The 18858-nt window shown below is 43.9% G+C and overlaps 1 protein-coding gene across 1 annotated transcript in view; it reads left to right on the top strand.

The window, feature by feature from the left end:
• The first annotated feature begins 4010 nt into the window (after positions 1 to 4010).
• efna3a (ephrin-A3a) overlaps positions 4011 to 18858 on the top strand; it is a 64944-nt gene continuing 50096 nt past the window's right edge. Inside the window, exons 1-2 of the mRNA XM_034600317.1 lie at positions 4011 to 4020; positions 6798 to 6921. Coding sequence (XP_034456208.1) covers positions 4011 to 4020; positions 6798 to 6921 — 134 coding nt within the window. The remainder of the gene's footprint in view (positions 4021 to 6797; positions 6922 to 18858) is intronic.

Genomic DNA, 18858 nt, shown 5'->3' with positions numbered 1-18858 from the left:
TCCGTTCTCTTGTTTTTACGACTCTTGTAGCTCTCAGCAGGCGATCAGCTCTGTCAATATGTTCCTGCTTGTCAGAGCTCGTGTTGGCATTTTAAAGACATGGTGTTCTATAATGATTTAAAAGACGCAGCTGCAGAGGACAAAACAACAACATGGAGTTTACATTAATTCTATTTATTCATCATCAACTCTTAAGTATATATCTATCCATCTATCCATCTATCCATCCATCTGTACATTATTTATCTATTTATCCATCCATCTATTAATCTGTCCATCCGCAGATCGGTCTCTCTGTCCATCTGTCCATCCATCCACGATAAACAGTTAATATGAATCTGTTATTAATGGCCGAGCTCATATTAATGAGTTATTCTGTGCTGTATATTGGCAGCAGATTGTTTTCATGCAGATCAAACCATCAGATCAGTTCACTGAGTTGTACCTGTTTCTATTAGGGATTCAATATTAAAGTCACTGTTTTCAAAGATTTATTCATGATTTGTTATGTGAACAAAGGATCAACAGAGTAATTCCGTTCTATGATCATGAAAATCTGCGACTGAAGCCTCACCTCCCATTTCTGTTTGCATATTGTGTCTTTGTAGTGGCATCTAATATTCACCTCTCGTACAAAAACACCAAAGCAAAATAAGAAATCTGACTTCCTTTGTTTTTGATTACTTATAAAAACATAATCTCATTGTCTGGCCATTGTTTGCAGCATCTGAACACTGGAAACATTGCTGCTGCTGCTGTGCGTCGTCTTCTCCTTCTTCTACTTGGATGTTATGAGGTTCGCTGGAAACACAGATGTCCCACACGTTGCTCCGGTTCATCCTCCCGCCGGCTGCGTGCGGCTGAAAATAATCCTCCTCCCTGCAACAGTCATGCTAATAATTTTCTCCTCTTTTTGTTTGCTCATCAGACACATGCTGCTCGTCTCTTGTTTTCCTCTCTCCTCTCCTCAATATTTCATGCCATTGGAAGTGCATCTATTCTCGGCGCTCCCCGTGCCCTGCTGCCTCCTGTCAAAACATAATTTTCTATCATTCGACACCCCTCCACCTTTTCAACCCTCGCTCTGCCTCCTGGTCTTCAGAGTGGAGGCCGTCATGTGCACTGGGCTGATCGCAGGTGGACAAAATTAGCTTTTCCGTTACTACGACAGCAGTCAGGTGGCTTTATGAGCAGGTTTTTATTCTGTAATCCTTCCATTGAAAGGCCCCTTTTTCACATCAGTCACATTTTGACATGTCACAGTAGGGAAATCACAGGTGTAGATAATAAAATGAGTGACGGCTGAATTCCATTAATCTGCCTCAGTTTCAGGGTCCTGGTGTTTTGCATGCTGGCTCACTTTCCACACGCTCGTGTCTTACTAGAGCCGAGCAGAGCCATTGTTAATGTTATCAGTAACACCTGTGCTTCTCCTACTGTGTCGTGTCAGAATGTCTGCCGGGGAAAAATCCTTCTCCTTCTTAAAGCGCTTTCGGTGTAAGTGATGGCGGACAGAATCCTACAGTCCTTCTTCTGTGCAGAACTGTTCTCAATAGTGTATCTGGGGTTAATATCAGACCAGAGCCATGTGAGTTCTAGTTGATATTTTCTAAAGGCGCTTTCACACCTGCAGTTTTTGGTCCAGACCTTCTGACTTGTAAGTTCAATCCGAACAAAAACAAAGTGAAAGGTGCCTTGAAACCGTGGTCCAGACCAAAAGAGGGGGTCCCGGTCTGGATCAAACTGGTGCGGCTCGTTTGCAGCTTTTCTTTTGGATGTGTTCAGACTTTCAGACCATTGCATAAGTTGATGACAGCATGGAACAGAAGGAGAAGAAAAGAAAAGGAGGCAGCAAAACCATAACAATATATACAGTGGCATTGAAACAGGACTAACACAGGAAGTGAATTGATTAAGGACACACAAGGAAAATGATTTTGAAGTAGAACTGGAATTAATGAACCAAAGTCCATGACTAAACTCTGTAATGCAAAAACAAGTACAACACAAAGAAAGTCCACATAACATTTGTCCTTCACAGGAGCAGATTATATATCAGTTTATGACATTTTCACTAATTCCTTTTGAATAATACATGAATCTTAATGAAAAAAAAAATAATCTGGCATATTTAGTACCATACGAGTGTGTGTAATGTGGTGCAGCTTGATGAATTTAAGGGGACTGTTTGGGGCTTGTGAGGTATTTGCGCTCTACTGAGCTTCATGCCAGGTCTCCATGTTTTGATTTATTAAGAAGTATTGTGCCCTTAATCCATGCCGGTTCTCTCCCAACATTATCCTGCTATCTGCTCCTCTAAACCGATTGCCTTCACAGTACATCTCCTCCAACCCTCCGTCCTTTTACGACCATTTACCAACACGTCGCTCCCTTCCCTAAAGGCTCAGCCCTCCATTCCCCAGTTCTCCCTTTTTCATCACAGCCCGACGCTGAGGAACATTGTTCTTGATTGCTTGGCAGATGCCATTATCCTGGGTTTACATCTTCACAATCGCATTAGCCATTTGCACAGCTGGGTACTTACTGAAGCAAGGCAGGTTAAGCGTTGCACTTGAGGGGACAAAATGATGGAGGCCCACCTGGAGATTAGGGTCTGGCCATTCCTCAGCACCACCACCATTACCAAAAAACACAGTTGGCCTCTCTTCCATTTAACTAATGCCTCCATATCTCCCTCTACATCTTCCCCCTGCACACACACACACCTCAATTTCTCAGTGTATAGTAACAGTGAGTCTTCTTTAACCTCATCTACCTCTCCCTTGATTCCTGCACTGCTGTTTCTCCCCTGCCGCCACCTCGAATTATCCCCACCCCAGGCTTTCTATATTTCTTTCCTTTGTTTTTCTCTCACACTCCTTCATTTTTTTTTTTATCCATACTCACTCAGTAGAGTTAAGGGACTGCAAAAGGCACATCCGCACGAATTAGAAAGAAATAAGGGAAGGAGGGATGATGGAGGTTGGGAGGTGACAGTGTCTGCACGGCTCGCCCAACGCCGCGCTGAGCTCAGGCACAGCCAGGCCAGAGACACATTTTTACACACTCTAACTGTCACGCTGAGATTTTTTATTTGTCTGTGTCTCCGAGCTCAAAAAAGGCTTCTTCTGGTTGTTATTTTCGTCCAGTGGCTTAATATTCAAAGTCTGACATTTCGCTAGATTAGCTGATGATCAAATGAATCGTTGTTTACCATCCGGACGTTAAACTCAATCGAGACGACCTAATTTTAATCCGATTTTAACTTTTAAAGCGGAGATAAGTCCAGTAATGAGACGGGCAGGGAAACGAGGGACCAGATGCGGTGCAGGAAATTAGAGATAGCTCAGATAGAGGCCAGCTGGAAAAATAAAGGAATCCCACTGAGGAGCGACCAGCACATTTTCTACTGGAATATTGCTCACACTGGCAATGAAGTCACTAGGAAATCAATATCAAGCCAACAAGCGATATATGAAAAGTGTAGAGGCTGATTGATGATAGCAAATTATCAGAATAATCAATATGCCCATAGCTGCTGTCATGAATTAATCAAGAAGAAAACTACAAAATTAAAAAATGTCAGAGTCCAGGTAATGAGCCCTAGTACTGTTACTCTAAAAAACTGTGCTGCAGCTGCAGAGGCTGCAGGAGGCAAACCGCATACATAAACATCACATGGTGCAAAGTCGAAAGAACAACTACGTTCAATAACTTATGACACTGGAAGCTTCACTCAGGCGCCCCGTTCAAACACACTCATACACCACAAGCACATCATTAAATATGCATGGTGTACCGCTGCTGTTTTGAGACGGGTTCTCGGAAACATATTAAATGTCACCGTCTATATTCTCATCTCGCCTTCATTGGCGCTGTGTGGCTGGCGTGTCCTGCAACAGGAAGCCAGGGATCATCAGTTTAGGAAGAAAAGGAGGAAGCTGTGCTCCTCATGAGAGCGGCACTTTCCTCCTGAGTGCGGAGGGCGACAAAAGGAAGACAAATGCAGAATGAGCGGAGGTGAGTGATCCAGTGGAGCCGCACAGATACAGGGGTGGTGGGACAGTAAGAGGGAGAGTTGTGTGTGTGTGTGTGTGTGTGTGTGTCGCTGGGTACAGGGTGATGGTGCTTGTTCTTTCATCCGCCCCTTTACCTCCAGTCACTACTGGCAACATTGCCCTGGAGGGTACTCATGAGAGGCGTCATCACTGACAAAAACAACAGAGAAGCAGAAAGTGAAGTGAGAGCAAATGAGAGAAAACCAGACAGACTGTGTGTATGAATGAGAGCGGGGAGAGTAGAAGTCGACAGCAGATCCACAACCGACTCCAGCGACTTCTCCTCATTCAAACACGTGTGAATTTGACCTTCAGGACTCGGCTAGAAGTTTAATGAACTTTCATTCATCTCTGCGGGTCATTCATATTAATGTTCGGATGTCGACGCTTAAGTTTCACCAGCAGCATCTATAACCACGTTGGATGGGTGTGAACATCATGATATCCTCTCCCAAATAGGACATTATTATAATGATAGGAAATTGGCCCAGAGTTAATCAAACTGAGGCTAATACCTAATATTTGGAATTAACGGAAGCCATTAATACTGCGGGCTGCCGGTTAGTCTAGCATAGTGTGTGTTAAACCACCAGCGGCAAAATTAAACAGGTTAATTAAAGTCTCCAAATTGTCATACACTTGCGTTCAATGTAAAACACACACACACACACACACACACACACACACACACACACACACACACACACACACTATGAATCATTATTATAACTGGCCTGCGGTGGCCTTCAGCAAACTGTATTAATTTTCAAATATTAATCATAATTCTAACCTTAACCCATAACCTATGTTGTGTTGTGAATCCAATATCATTTTTATTTTTCAAAAACTCTTTCACACCACTGACCTAAAACGTAATTTTCACAAAAATAAATCACACTCACCACCTTCTTGTGTAATGTGTTTCAGGTAAATGCCACAGTCAGGTGATGCATTGGAGGGAAAAGCTAAATTATTAATAGGTGCATTCATCGATCCCCTCGATCCATCCAGCTCCCAAACTGAAGCCAAAGCATCTCAATCGCCCCCTAGTGGCTTATAAAAATATGCCTCCTCCGTGTTAGTGGATGGGACATGGGCCAGAATAAAAACTCTTGAGATGATAAGACCGTGAAAATATTGTTTCTGCCATTTTAGTCCTTATCACACTGGTGTATGTGCAAGAAATGAGTAATATGATGCAATAACATCATGATTGACAGCGGAGACTGACGCCTATAGGAGACTTTGGACCGACTCTTTATTTTGTGCATACAGAGATGTGGTTGGCAAAATGTTGGACCCTGACCAATCACAGCTTGACATCTTTCACAGTCTCAGGTTGGGCCTGTGGATATCTAGTATTAGACAGCGTGCACTCCACCAGCATCATGTTGCTTTTCCCTTTAATTCGTCACCCGTTTGTATCAAACACTTTCCATTTTTTCCGGTTGTTGGCAGAAATTTGAACAGTGTGTGTAATTAACTATGATAATGATTGAATGTGTGATAATGAGTCATTTCACAGCCGCTGAGGATTTTAGTCTTTTGGTGTTTTCCCAGCTTTATACCGAGGTAAAAACCTTGAACCTCACATACAGGCCTTCTTATATATAGAAAACATAACTCTGTGTATATATGTTTTTCCTCTTCCAAGGAGGTTATGTTTATGTGGTAGTTGAAAGGATTACGCAACTGATTTCTATGGAATTGTGAGAAAAATGAGAGGTGGGGTCATGACCCAAGAAAGAGCCCATTAAATGTTGGTGCGGATCCAGGAGGTTTTTTTTTCACTTCCTTTAACTAGATAAGGTGTTTTTAAACATTAGTTGTTGATTTTCTCAGTGAATAATTCATGGATCTTGATGAAAAAAAATCTGACACGTTAAGAGAACTGATTTCCAACAAACTCAATAAAACCATAAACTGAAAATTATAAGCTACTTTTCTTATTTTAGTCTTAAACCCAAATTCTAACTCTGCAGCCTGAAGGATGCTTCCTACTTTTTTTTATCACCTCTTAATCAAGATGTAAACGTTGCCAGCAGACAGTTATTAAACGCGCACACACACACACACACACACACACACACACACCCTCACGCGCACAGTGCATGCTTTGAGGGGGCGGGGCAGCAGAATAGATGGACATGTGAGTGCATCTCGGCCATCAGAGGGCGGGTTTGTGGCGTGGTGTGCGCGGTGTGTGTGGATGCTGCTGCTGCTGCTGCTGCTGCTGAGGATGAGGATGGTGATGAGGATGAGGAGGATGAGAGGAGCGGCACACACACAGACCTTTCCACGGAGATCCTGCGTCCTGGATGCGACTTTGACGCTGCGTAAAGACGAGAAAACACCGACCTCAGCTGTCAGCTTTGAATGTGGCCGCCTGCGTTGCCTTATCACCTCTAACCCTCCGGGTATTGTTCCTCTTTAACGACCGCGGACTTGCCAAACAAAAGCAGGAGTGACTTGAAAGTGCGCGCAGAGGTTTATCTGTCTTGGCACAAGTGAAGTGAAGACGTCCCCCAAATGGTCGCGATGGGGTTTGAGTTGACGAACACGTAATCCCACCGAAGTCACCCTGATCCAAGCCGTTGTTAAGGTAACCGGGAAGTTGAAAAGGCGTTTTTTTTTCTTCTTCTTTATTCTGTCACCGCTGGGATGTTGTGAACGGACGCGTCGCCGGGACAGAAGGAGCGGGGGACGCAGAAGGAAGAGAGGCGCACCAGGGCTGACGAGCACCGGAGGGATTATGGCTCTCGCAACGGTTTTTTCTCAGCCTCACCACGCTGGCGCTTACAAACTTGCACCTGTCGAGAGCCAGCAACCGGCATGCGGTGTACTGGAACAGCTCCAACATACTGTGAGTGTGTGTGTGTGTGTGTGTGTGTCTGCAGCCTTTACGCAGAGCCGTGCGTTCAGCTCATCAACTTGTGTTTTCTCTTTGTCAATGCGCACCAGTGCTGATGGTAACTTGTTTAGAAGAGAATCCTCTGCTGCAACGTGCTCCTTTTGTTTACAGACTCAAATACATTTGATAGGCTACAAATAATGATTCTACTTATTATTATTATTTTTTTACAGTTTTTAAGGAGGCATCATATAATCAAACTGAGAGCCTGTGTGGGGAATATTGATTTCGGTCTTCTTTTCATCTCAAAACCTCCATTGTCTTTGTTTTCCGGTAATTCAGGGTACCCACCCCCCCAGGTAAAAATCGCCCCCATCTCCCAAACTCCCCCATTGACCACGAGATGGAGCAAATTTTCATCCCAGCTCTTTTCTTGCTGGAATTGCTGGTATTTTGCCCAAAAATAATTTCTGATGGGAGAGAAATTAAATGTTTTGGTTTTTTTTTCGGTAAGTTGTTGTAATAGTATTTTGAGAGTAGCTCCAATTTATTTGTGAGGATGTACATGAACAAACTCTTTGTAATTGTTCATGTAATTAACCTGAGAATCATGTGGAGCCATTAGTATGAACACAAAATGGCAGAGGGCGTTTTCACACCTGAAAGTCAGAACCAAGGTTCATGTCTTACATTGTTCACATTTGATCTGCGTAGTTTTGGTTTCACATTTTAATTTAGGGACCGGACACTTGACATTGATTGGTTTGTTGACGGGCGTGTGTCAGACGTTGGTGTGTTGACATTTCGGCTTTTTTATTTGCTAATTTCTCAACAGTTTATATATGCGTGTGAAAGTGATGAAAGACGCCCCCTCTGCCTTTCGGTGTGAATGATTTTGAATAGTTCAGCCTTGTTAATTTTAGCTTCCTGAGGAAGTAGCCTATGTACACCGTCATCTAACTAAAACATATGATCGCAAACCAATGGACCAATATTCTAAAAGTCTAAATAGCTGAAGTTATGTTACGATAAAAACGCTATAGCTAACATTATTACCGTGTTTTTGTAGCACGAGCTTACTAGCTTCCATTAGTACATTTCTAATATTGGGAGAAATTCCACTCTCACAACTTCTGGGGGGGGGCTCAAGAGGTCGTCCAAAGCTGTAGCTAAAAAACAATTTTTTTTTAAATCAGCCAATTTTCTGTGTTTTTAATCGAGGAAGTTGTTCGGTCGCAGTCGTAAATAATTAACTGACCAATCAGCATACGTTAGCAGAATGTTAGCATGATAAGAGCGAGGTAATGCTCCGTGTAAAAAACCCATAGGGATGTTGCTATTTTTTCATTTCAATTCTCACATAAAATCGATAACAAATTTTACCAAAATTGAGTCTTCTTGTCTAGAAGCAGGAGTACCTGCTCCATTCACTCCAATTCATTGAGGACTGCCTCATGACTGCCCTCTGGGTGAATTACAGCCAATTTTGGTATAATGGGATTAATAGGATCTCCGTTGACAGGCTCTGCTTCAATTCCTTGCTAATGCATTCTAAGCATACGTGTTGATGTGCATGTATGTGTGTGTATGAAGTGTGTGTGTGTGTGTGTGTGTGTGTGTGGGGGGGGGTTATGGTTGAACATGCCTCCTAACATGATTTTTACATTAACTTTTATGACATCACATCCATTGTCTTACCCCAGTTTACCCTCAGCCGAGTTCAGTAATGCATCTCCAGGTGGAAACTGTTTCTACACTGCTCCTCCGCTCCACCCTGCATGCAGAGTGGTTACTGTATAAATATTTGATTTCTATCTCACATTTAGTCCATCTCCTGCTTCACAATAATGACTCATTTAAGCAGTCATCTCTCCATCTAGACACTTTCGGTCCTGTGTTGTCGATCATCCTACCTGCTGCCGTGCACCACAGAGAGTCTACATAATTCATACACACAGCTCAAACTTCCATAAATCTGCATGAGCATGTGCACTCACTATAAATAAGTATGCTGGCCCACACACATACAAACACAGGAATTAATGTATGCACACACACACACACACACACACACACACACACACACATACACACACACACACACACACACACACACACAGTGGGCCTACCCTTGCACTCAGATTCTGCCGGCCACAGTCAGGTTGCTTACCTCAGGTAAGCTTCCCCAGGCTCTCCTACGGCTCTCTACCTGTGAGGTTTAAAGCCAGCTTGCTGTGGGGCAGAGATCGATGTGAATTCTACTGCCTTTGTCTTCTCATTAGGCAACAGTGAATCCATCTTTCTCACATTCTTTTATCTCCTCTCTTCACACAACCTCCTCCTTCGCCCCCGACCCCTCCTCCCTCTCCTCTATCTGTGTTCCTCCTCCGTCCATTTGTATTCACCTCAGATGCGGGTCTCTCCTATCGCCTCTCTCGATCTCATACTTGGTTATTTTCTTCCTTCTCTTATTTTTTCTGCCTGTGTCCCACCAGCCGGGCTTGTCCCCCTCAATTCCCTTTTTCTGCATCTCATTGCCTCCCCCCATCTGCTCCTGGTCCCTCATTCACCTCCCAAGCTCTCGGCTGCGAGATCACATATAGTAGATGATTGGAATTAAAAATTGAATTTAAGTTATTTGAAGGTATGCAGATGTGGGATAATTCAAATATTTGAAGGTTTCCTTGAGTCAAACAGTGAGGAAACTGCTTTAAAAACTGAGGGAAACAGTCAAGACGCTGCCGCAGCACTGACACCTCCTCATTAATGTTAATGTTTGAATGGCACATTCAAAAAGATTGTAGATTTATGACTGCAGTTAATCCTGTCAGTGTGACATGAATAGAGAAGGGGTATATTAACCGAGACTGAGTTGTGTTAAAGCGCTTAATAGTGCACAGGTTTTTGAATGTCATCATCAGTATTAGTCCTATCTATCAGTTTTAATTAGTCTTTGTATTTGTGTGTGTGTGCGTGTGTGTGTGTTTGTGTGTGTTTGTGTGTGTGTGTGCTTAAATTATTTTCCCAGCATGGGCATCACTGTTTAATGTTGTCATTCATTACACTGTTACCACATTTTGTAGCTTTAAATTGACATTTATTTGTTAAAGTGACAAATATGTGCTCATATTAATGAATTCAGAATACTGTGTGTGTGTGTGTGTGTGTGTGTGTGTGTGTGTGTGTGTGTGTGTGTGTGTGTGTGTGTGTGTGTGTGTGTGTGAGAGAGAGAGAGAGAGAGTGGTGGAGAGGGGGGGAAACATAGAGCGAGACAAAGTGCAGGTGTGGGTCTACATGCCTGCGTGTGCAGAACCTCTCCTTTCTCCACAGTGGGATACAAATCTCTAAAATAATGCAAAAATTGACCCAGTTTGCAGGTAGCAGACAAATCCTCGGAGGCTATTGCAAGAATACTGATGGCCATCAAGCTTTAAAAGGCCTTATGCTCGGGGCCACTTCTCCACCTCTCTGTCCACATGCTGAGGGCCTCGCTTGTTCATTGAGGCAGCTCCTTCCCTCGTCCGGCGCTGGTTATAGAGACGAGCTCAGGAGGGAGCAGTGAGAGACGAATGCATCGACGGAGCCAGGGACCAGAGGCCTATAGGGCCAAACTCTCGTTGAGGCCCTAATGTTTTACCCTTGAGCGCGGCATTCAGCGCAGATGGTTACGGCCCAGCTGCAAGCGATGGGATCACTTGGAAGCTAAGCTGTTTGTGCCAAAGCCATGAAAATGGCTTTTAATGATAACGCTCAGCCAGTAATGTCTTCCTCTGGTATTGAAGGTCAAAAGGGGACTGTCACACAGTTGTTACCCGGTAACACTGCGGTTTGATTTTCTGCACTTTTTCTGAGGTAAACGACATCAGACCATTTATTATAGCATTTTCCTCGGCCTCGGACGATTGCAAATGAGTTATCTCGATTATCATTACCCAAAGAAATAGCTCAGAGTGCTTTGATTACCGCCCAAGTCCGTCATGACTGCACTACCCCCCATTAGAAAGTGTTGCTCTCAGCTTCCTGCCTCAGCAGTGCGCCTGGCCAACTCGTTACAGATGTCCCTGCTAATGGCTGACTGAGGCAGGAAAAAACACACGCAGGCCATTAAATCATCTCGCATCTGAGGCCATCTGCCAATTAGAGGGGGGAGATGCGGAACATCTTGAGAGCACGCGGGAGCAGCGGTGCACTGCAGTAGCCTCGCCTACCTACAAGCAGCGTCCCATGCTCCCGCCACCTCTTCCCATCAGGTGTTTGGCCTCGCTGGTCAGACGGGCTGCATCTCCATAATTGGGCCCCCCATGTCCGCATGATCAAAACAACAGCACGGCTTTCATTCACTCTCCCACCTCTTTCCTAACTCACACAATGTCTCTACTAATGCTTATAACTTAGCTGGACACCGGAGCAGAAACCTTTTGCGCATTCGAGGGAAGGAATTTTTGTTTGAAAATCATCACACATCTCTCGGCTAATCACGTTCGCCTGCTACGGCATGATAGAAGTTTTCTTTTGCTGTTTGTGTCTGATCCTCGTTGAGATACATCTCCGTATGTTTCATGCTGCACATTATGACCCTGGATTGGACGTGAAATAGTGTCTGTCAGGCGCTTGGACCACATCAAGAAAAAACAACCCAATCCCAGGCACACTATATCTCGTGCTACGAAATAAATTATCACCTCGACAAATAGCTTCCCGGAGAGTTGGAGGTACGGAGGCCTGGTGATCAATGTTGAGTCTGGTTGCAGTCGTACTCAACAGGCTCATTAACTGCCAGGCTGGTCTGCGTGGGTGTGTGCAGGCCCAGCTAGACTCGGAGGTGGCTCCCTGCGGAGCTGAGGAGAACCGCGGCGCCCTGCAGGGAAAAAGTTTGCAGATATTTAGTTGCAGTAAAGGCAATCTTTGCTGGGAAATGACGAAAATAGAGAGTGAGTGATGGAGAAGGTGATGGGGAAGGATAAATCAGAAAATAGATGGAAGAGAAGGATGCAAAGTGAAGAATATAACTGTAGGGAAGAGGTGGGCGTGATGGAGGGAGGACACACTAGAGAGGTGGAAAGCGGGTCAGTCTTTCAGGAGACGAAAGCGAGGGAAAAGATTGATTGAGTTGGCCAAAAGTCAGGAAGGTTGAGAGAGAGCATGGGTTTTACCGGTTGTGGAAGTTAGGTCATTTGGCCGAATGTGCTGTAGCCGCTGTTTTTTTCCCCCGAGGAGATGATACTCACGGGAGTTGATCCGTGCTAATGTGGACATAGGCTGGGTCATTCATGTGGACCAGTGCTCAGAGACAATAGCAACCCGCCTTTCACCTGGCCCCCTGCCCCAGGCAACGCGACGCAGACGGAGCGTACAGCAGACACGCAGATTTGCTACCTGATTACGTGCGTGTCCGTCCGCCCGCAGCTCCGTCTCTGGGCTGCCTCGCCAATTTTGCATACAAATGCATCTCATTCACCGGCATTCAGTTTGTTCTTTCATAGTCATTGTGCCAAACAAGCGTCTCCAAACAGCATAAGATTGCGTGCATCTTTTTTTTTCTTCCTCTTCGCAGTTGCGTTGAATGAGATTTGGAAATGAGTGATTGAAAAGTGAGGCGTTTTTGAATGAAACACATCTCCCCGTCGCTAATGAAAGAAATCCAGAAGATTTGTTTGAAGAACAGCGCCGTTGAACAGATAGTTGACTTGATTGAATTATCACCTGGCTCCATTATGCTGATGTGCAGTGTTGTCTCGAAGCATGTCGGTCTGCTAAGTGGCACGCTGTCCATTTTTAGCAAAATTCAAATCTGCTATGAGGAGCATAAATGGAGGGAGAAACACTGAAAGGATGTTTAATGGTCTGCATGGATCCAAGAGTGGGTGTGCGGATCGATGCATTTATATGGTATGTGGAGGTGAGTGGACCCTGGCAGAACAAAAACACAACAGCCTTGCTTTCTGAGCAGCAATCAATCTGGGTGCATCAGGTGATCAATGTCCAAATGCATTTTTAATTTGATTTCACAGTGTCCGTAAATTGCCGTGAAGTGTTTCGGAGCTCGGCTCGGGAAGCTCACATCGAGTAATGCCTTGGAACAGCATGCTTGAGAATTGATTATTACAGGGTTGTCAGTCACTGCTCCGGGGTTCATGCTACACACACACAGAGGCCTTACCTAAGTCCACGTTTCACAAAGCCTTGGTATTCCTGCAGCGGCGGATTCCGAGGAGACAAAGTGGCTGCAATGGGCACAAATGAAAGAAAGAAAAGTCAGAGTTAGCTTGAGACCTGAACAAAATCTAATTAATTCCTCCGAAAAATATAAACAAGAGAAGAAAACGTCTTTAAAAATGTTTATTGCACCAAATAAAGTGTAATTAATACCTGTAGAATATAAAAGAGATGTTCCATTGCCATTTGTCCCTTCCAGACACCGATTTCGATACCATTGGTAATCGATATCGAGTATTGGACATCTCTTGTTAAAAGTGAGAGTTTATCATTTGAGCATACTTTTAGTTTATGTTCTCCTTACAGATTCAGTGTACGCCTGTTTTTGCCAAATGTCTCACGATTCATCTGCATAACATTTTAAAGAAAGATTTTTAAAACTGCATTAGTGTTTTGTGTTATATGGTTCAGGGTTGTGTGTTATATGTTAGGAAAAAAAGTTCATTCTAGGCATTTTCTTGATAACTCCTATTCACAGTGCAGTGAACACGAGATGAATTAAAAGGTGGGTGGGGGATACAGATAAAACCACAGGAGGAGGTTTTTAATCAACCTGGAATTCAACAGTTATGAACCAAAGGGAAATATAAACTTCATTTATACTTCAACTCTGTCCCAGTAAAATCTCCAATCTAGGTGTTTCTACTTTGTTATCCCTCCCTGTCACCTCTGGAGGTCCAAAGCACCCCAAGCCTGCTCTGCCTCATCATGATGAGGCATTGGCAGGTTTGGCGGACCATCATAACCTGTTCATGGGCTCTGATGGGACGGTGCCACGGGACTCATCCAAGAGCAACCTCGGGCAAGGGGGAGCGCTACTTTCATCGGCAGAGTCCAAAAAAACATAGATAGGCTCCTCATATGCCATCAAAACCCATTTGGATTCCTCACGCTCCAAGGTTATAAAAACTGCACTTAACTGGCGGTGGGAACCCACAGGAGATAGTCCTGATCCCAGACAGGTAGAACCAATTTCAGACTTAATGATTTGAATGCAAATGCTTTCTACAAAGAAGGCTTTCCAACTTCTGAATGGTAGCTCCACAGTACATTACACTGGGAGTGTGCACTGCCGTGCCCGTCACCCACTGGGAAATTACATTGCTGCTTTGATGGAAATGGCTGCCATGTAGGAAAAAGATCAGAGCTGTTGATGGGTGGAGGGTCACTGGTTGAAGTCTGATTACTCGGGAAATGGGCGTTGTTGCCGCGCACGGCCTAGAAAACGATAAGGCAGCCACAGCAGTTGGTCAAAAATAATTTGGTGTGCTATTGAAGCAGAAGGCCACTTCAGAGGTGTGGGCAATTGAGGTGGTGTTTTGCAGCGACAGGCACCCTCAGAGTTATCAGTGTCCCTTCATAAAAAAGGCAGCAAGTGAGGACACAGGTTTGTGCTCTGTCATATCTTGTTCTCTGTTCATTCCCTACAGGTCCTAAGCCGTGACAGGTCTTCCCTCTAATGCTCTTGGGTGCTTAACAACAGCGGTGTTACGAGAAGTGGAAACTGTCCTCTCAGCTTAGTGGATGATATGGCTCCATTTTCCCTTTCATGCGAGGGCAATTTCAAATATGGGCTGCTTAATAATTAGGTATTATGTTATAATTGAGATTTTTCCTATTGAAGATGTAATTATATGAAGGTCTGAGACCCTTTGGCAGTCGTCATGTCTGTAATGAGAATATTTGAAGAAAATTGAAATCTCTCTCAAGTGTTCTGTGCATCCAGAATGACTGAAAGTAATTTGGCCCTTCAGCAGCAGCGGCCGCCACCTCCGGTGGCTTAATGTATCCCTCTTATATTGTTAGAGTGAGCATTTAAATCAGTACATCTTCAAGCGAAACTGTTCTATTACAAATATGATAGCAAAGTCTTTAGAGCTTGAAAGTGAGATGTAATTGGATTGGATGGGAAGCTACCTACTGAAAAAAAATGAAAGTTATATTCTTGCGAGGAAGCTGGAGGGCTGTGCTGCTTGGATTTTTACATTTGCAGATATAAAAACTCTGCTGGGTGAGGTGAGGTTATGAAATAAAACACTATTTTGGAGAGGGCATGTAACTGTTGGCGTATACTGTACATTATGGCCTGTGCACACAAGCTATTACACAGTGACTAGGAGGGGGTCAACTGGCCCATTAGTACTTTTCCATCCAATGGGAGCAATAAACTGTGTTGTGAGTTCAACAAAATATATTGTAACTAGAGGGGCAGTCGGCAAGCACATATGAGATGAGATATCTATATCTAAGCCACTTTCCTAAGGACCTCGCCTCTATCTCTTCAGAAATTCACAAAAATGTGGGAAAACGCAATGTTTTAAAAAAGGGGAATCTCCCCCTTAATCAAATCTGCCTCAAAGGTTAATGGGTTCTTCCTTGTCTCATAAACCACACTTCCACCAAGTGTCATTATAAATCTCATCTGTAGTTTTTGCATGTTCCCGCTAACAGACACAAGGTCAAGTAGAGGTAATTATATGGACATGTTATGATAGATATTTAACTAATTTCTCCAATTTTCTTTTTGATTATAAAATAAAGAAATCAGATGTTGTAAAATCAGATTGACGAAAAATGGAATAGGGTCAAAATCCCCCCTTTCATCAGCCCTTGTCTGTGGCTCTGACAAATGTTTTATCAGCATTTTACTTGCAGTCAACTTCCTAGTTCATCGTTTAAAAAAAGAAATCCAGAACAGTATATTGTGTAGTTCACATTTACAGGAAACCTAACATTTCCTCTTCAGTATTCTAGCCATTGCATTGTAGGTAAATTAAACCCAACATCTTGGGAACTATGAACAATTGTGATATTTTCCTCCGTGTTGTGCAAGATGCAACAGTGGTTAGACAGTGAACGTGACTCACTGGGGGAAAAAACCCAAAGGAGAACTCCTTTTACTGGCAATGAGAAAAGAGACTATCTTCAATTTACTTGTAAAAGAAGAACAAGATTTACCTTTTGGTTAATGCTCGACTGCTGCTCAGCTACAAACATCCTGAGCCCACTAACCTTTAAAATGTCAAAATCATATGTAGATTCATTTTGCAGTTTGGCTAACTCACAAAGTAAGTGTTACAAATACGCGACGCAGCTCATAAAGTGTAAAAACGAGCCGCCTGCTGACAGCTTTGATTTTGCCCTTGGTTTTATGGCGAACAAGTGGGTGCAGGGAGGTTGCAGTGATGGAACATTTTATGTTTTAAAGGGGTCATTGTCACAATGGCACGCTCGGGCTCCAGCCCTGAGTACGTGATAAAAAGTCATCAGATCAGAGTCGCACAGCACCGGGAGCACCTCACTCGCTCTTTCTTCCCCCCCCCCCCCCCGTGCGTGTTGCCATATCTTCAACCTCATCATTTAATCAGGTCTCGTGTTGGTCTGGATCAAAAATCTATTTGGAATTCATTTGCTGCCTTGATGTGTAAATTCAGTTATGGTTAATACATGAGCTACGGCACATGCATAATCATGTCTGTCTACTCATACATGCATTTTTTTGGGGGCTTCCTGGTATTTTTCGCTCATTGATTAATATGGACAACTTCTTCTCCCCTTGCCTTTCCCCCTGGATCAGTGTGTGCTGTTCCTTTGAGACACATCCCCACGGTGCAGTCTGTTATTTGCATGTGTTACAGCCGGGGGTGATTTGAAGAGGCACGAGAAGGGGTGGCGCCCTGCGTGTTATCACTACATTTTGAACGCTTTATTATGAATGTTTATAGAGGAAAACTACCGCAGCGTCAGAACTCTACCTGTTTGCCGAGCCCCCCTGTTAAGATGCTGCAGATTCTCCTCTGGCTGCGATATCTGTCGCAGTGTTTTGTTTGTAAAGTTGTTTCTTCGCTTTGTTCAGCTGCTTTTCAGTAGCTGTGGGCTTCCTGTGTACTTTGTATGTACGTTTGCTTTCAGTAGATGTCAGAAAATGTCTCCACAAGGTGTTTTCTCATGGTAATAACTTGTTTAACGCTGCAGGCTACATCCACACAGCTACAGTTTAGTTTTAAAGCACATCACTTTCGCTATGTTTTGGGAATTTTTGATCGCCTAAAACTGAAGAGGTTTGGAAACGCTAGTGTCCCTGATTTAGTTTGTAGGACGTGCAAAAACAAAGATATTTGGAAACGATGAGGCGGTCACTCGCACTCTCTTCCTGAACAGTTCCTATCGACTCGCCCAACAGGAACAAGACCAGAAATCTCTTATCTTACTTTTCACCTTTGTTGTTTGAAGTTGGTAGTTTTGTCCGTAACTAAGCAACCTGCAATCTGCTTCCAGTTTACAGGTGTGTTAGTATGGACGGGTATTATTACCTCCACCAAGTAGGTTATGATTATTTATTCAGTGTTTATTTTTTATGTTCTTTGGATTTTGCTAAATCTACTCTACTGATATCCATGAAATCATGTGGAGTGGTGGGACATGACCCAAGGAAGAACCCATTATAATTCTGTGCAGATCCACATCAGGGGGTGAATCCATAATTTTCATTGGGAGATGGTTTGTGAGATTCATTGATCTTGATCTTGAAAAACTGTTTGGTGCATATCCAGATAAAAATCTAGTGAGTTCAGATGTGGTGTCATAAGGGGACTGTTGGACCTTGGCGGAGGTAAAACTATAGTTACTAATTCTGGGCCAAAATGCTCATGTGGACAGAGATTGATTTTAAAACCAACGCGTATTAGTATGTGTGTCTAGACCGGCGTAGTAACTGGGAGACACACTGAGATGAGCCCAGATCCTTACCATGCTGTGTGTGGGTGTATAGAATATCAATGTCCTGCTGTGCTCCCTCACCATGTGTGTGTGTGTGTGTGTGTCATTATGTGTCCTTTAAGTTGTGTCCATGTCTCTTTGTTCTGGTTATTTGTGTGTGTGTTTGTGTCTGTGCATACATGCTTGTTTTATTGATTGCAGGTGAAGGCACAGTAATGATTCTGTCTCCTTGTCCTGGCCCTCTCTGTCTCTTTCGGTCAGTCTCTCCCTCGCCTCTGTGTTTCCTCTGAGTCCGCGGCGTTCGCCTCGCCGAAGCGGCAGCCCCCCCCCACTCTCTCTCTCCGTCTCTCTGCCGTGTCATTTTGAAGTGTTTTCGCTCAGCCGTCTGTCCCTGCTCCATTCTCACCTTGTGCCGAGTCAATGGGAAGTCCCGGCAGACCGGTCCGCTCAACCGCATTGCTGTGCGTGGGAGGAGAGTGGGCACCAGCACCCGTTTACCTCCCTTTAATTTATCTCCCTATTGCTGTTGAGAGAGTGAATCACATATCATTATTTAGAAATCCTTCACTCGCTGCACGTGCACTTGTCTTTCTAGTACAGTGTGTAAGTACACATGAGAGAAGCTTTTCCCCTTTTCTCTGCAGTCTGTTTGTGTGTGTGTGTGTGTGTGTGTGTGAAACTGTGTGTTTCAGTAAAGTATAAAGTGTATGTACAGTAAGAGATAGATGGTTATGATAAATAGATTTGCTTTTGCAGCACTTAAAGGGATTCTGTGCCACTTCCCAGGAGGAAGTGGAAGAGAAAGTGTAACCAAAGGAAGAAGAAGAAGAAGAAGAAGAAGAAAAGTGAGGTTGGGGGGAGGGAAGCGTTTCAAAACGAAGGAGACGCAGGAAGGAGATATAAGGTAGTAAAGACACGTAAAGTGGGGATAGGGGAGGAGGAGGAGATGGAAGGGGGGGGGGGGGGGGTTTCGTATGTAGAGGGGAGGAAGAGCGTATGGAGAATATTAATGGT

Source organism: Hippoglossus hippoglossus, chromosome 11 (genome assembly GCF_009819705.1).
Source record: "Hippoglossus hippoglossus isolate fHipHip1 chromosome 11, fHipHip1.pri, whole genome shotgun sequence".
Taxonomy (NCBI): Eukaryota; Metazoa; Chordata; class Actinopteri; order Pleuronectiformes; family Pleuronectidae; genus Hippoglossus; species Hippoglossus hippoglossus.
Note: the sequence above shows the minus strand (reverse complement) of the source record. Positions and strands in the feature narration are given on the sequence as shown.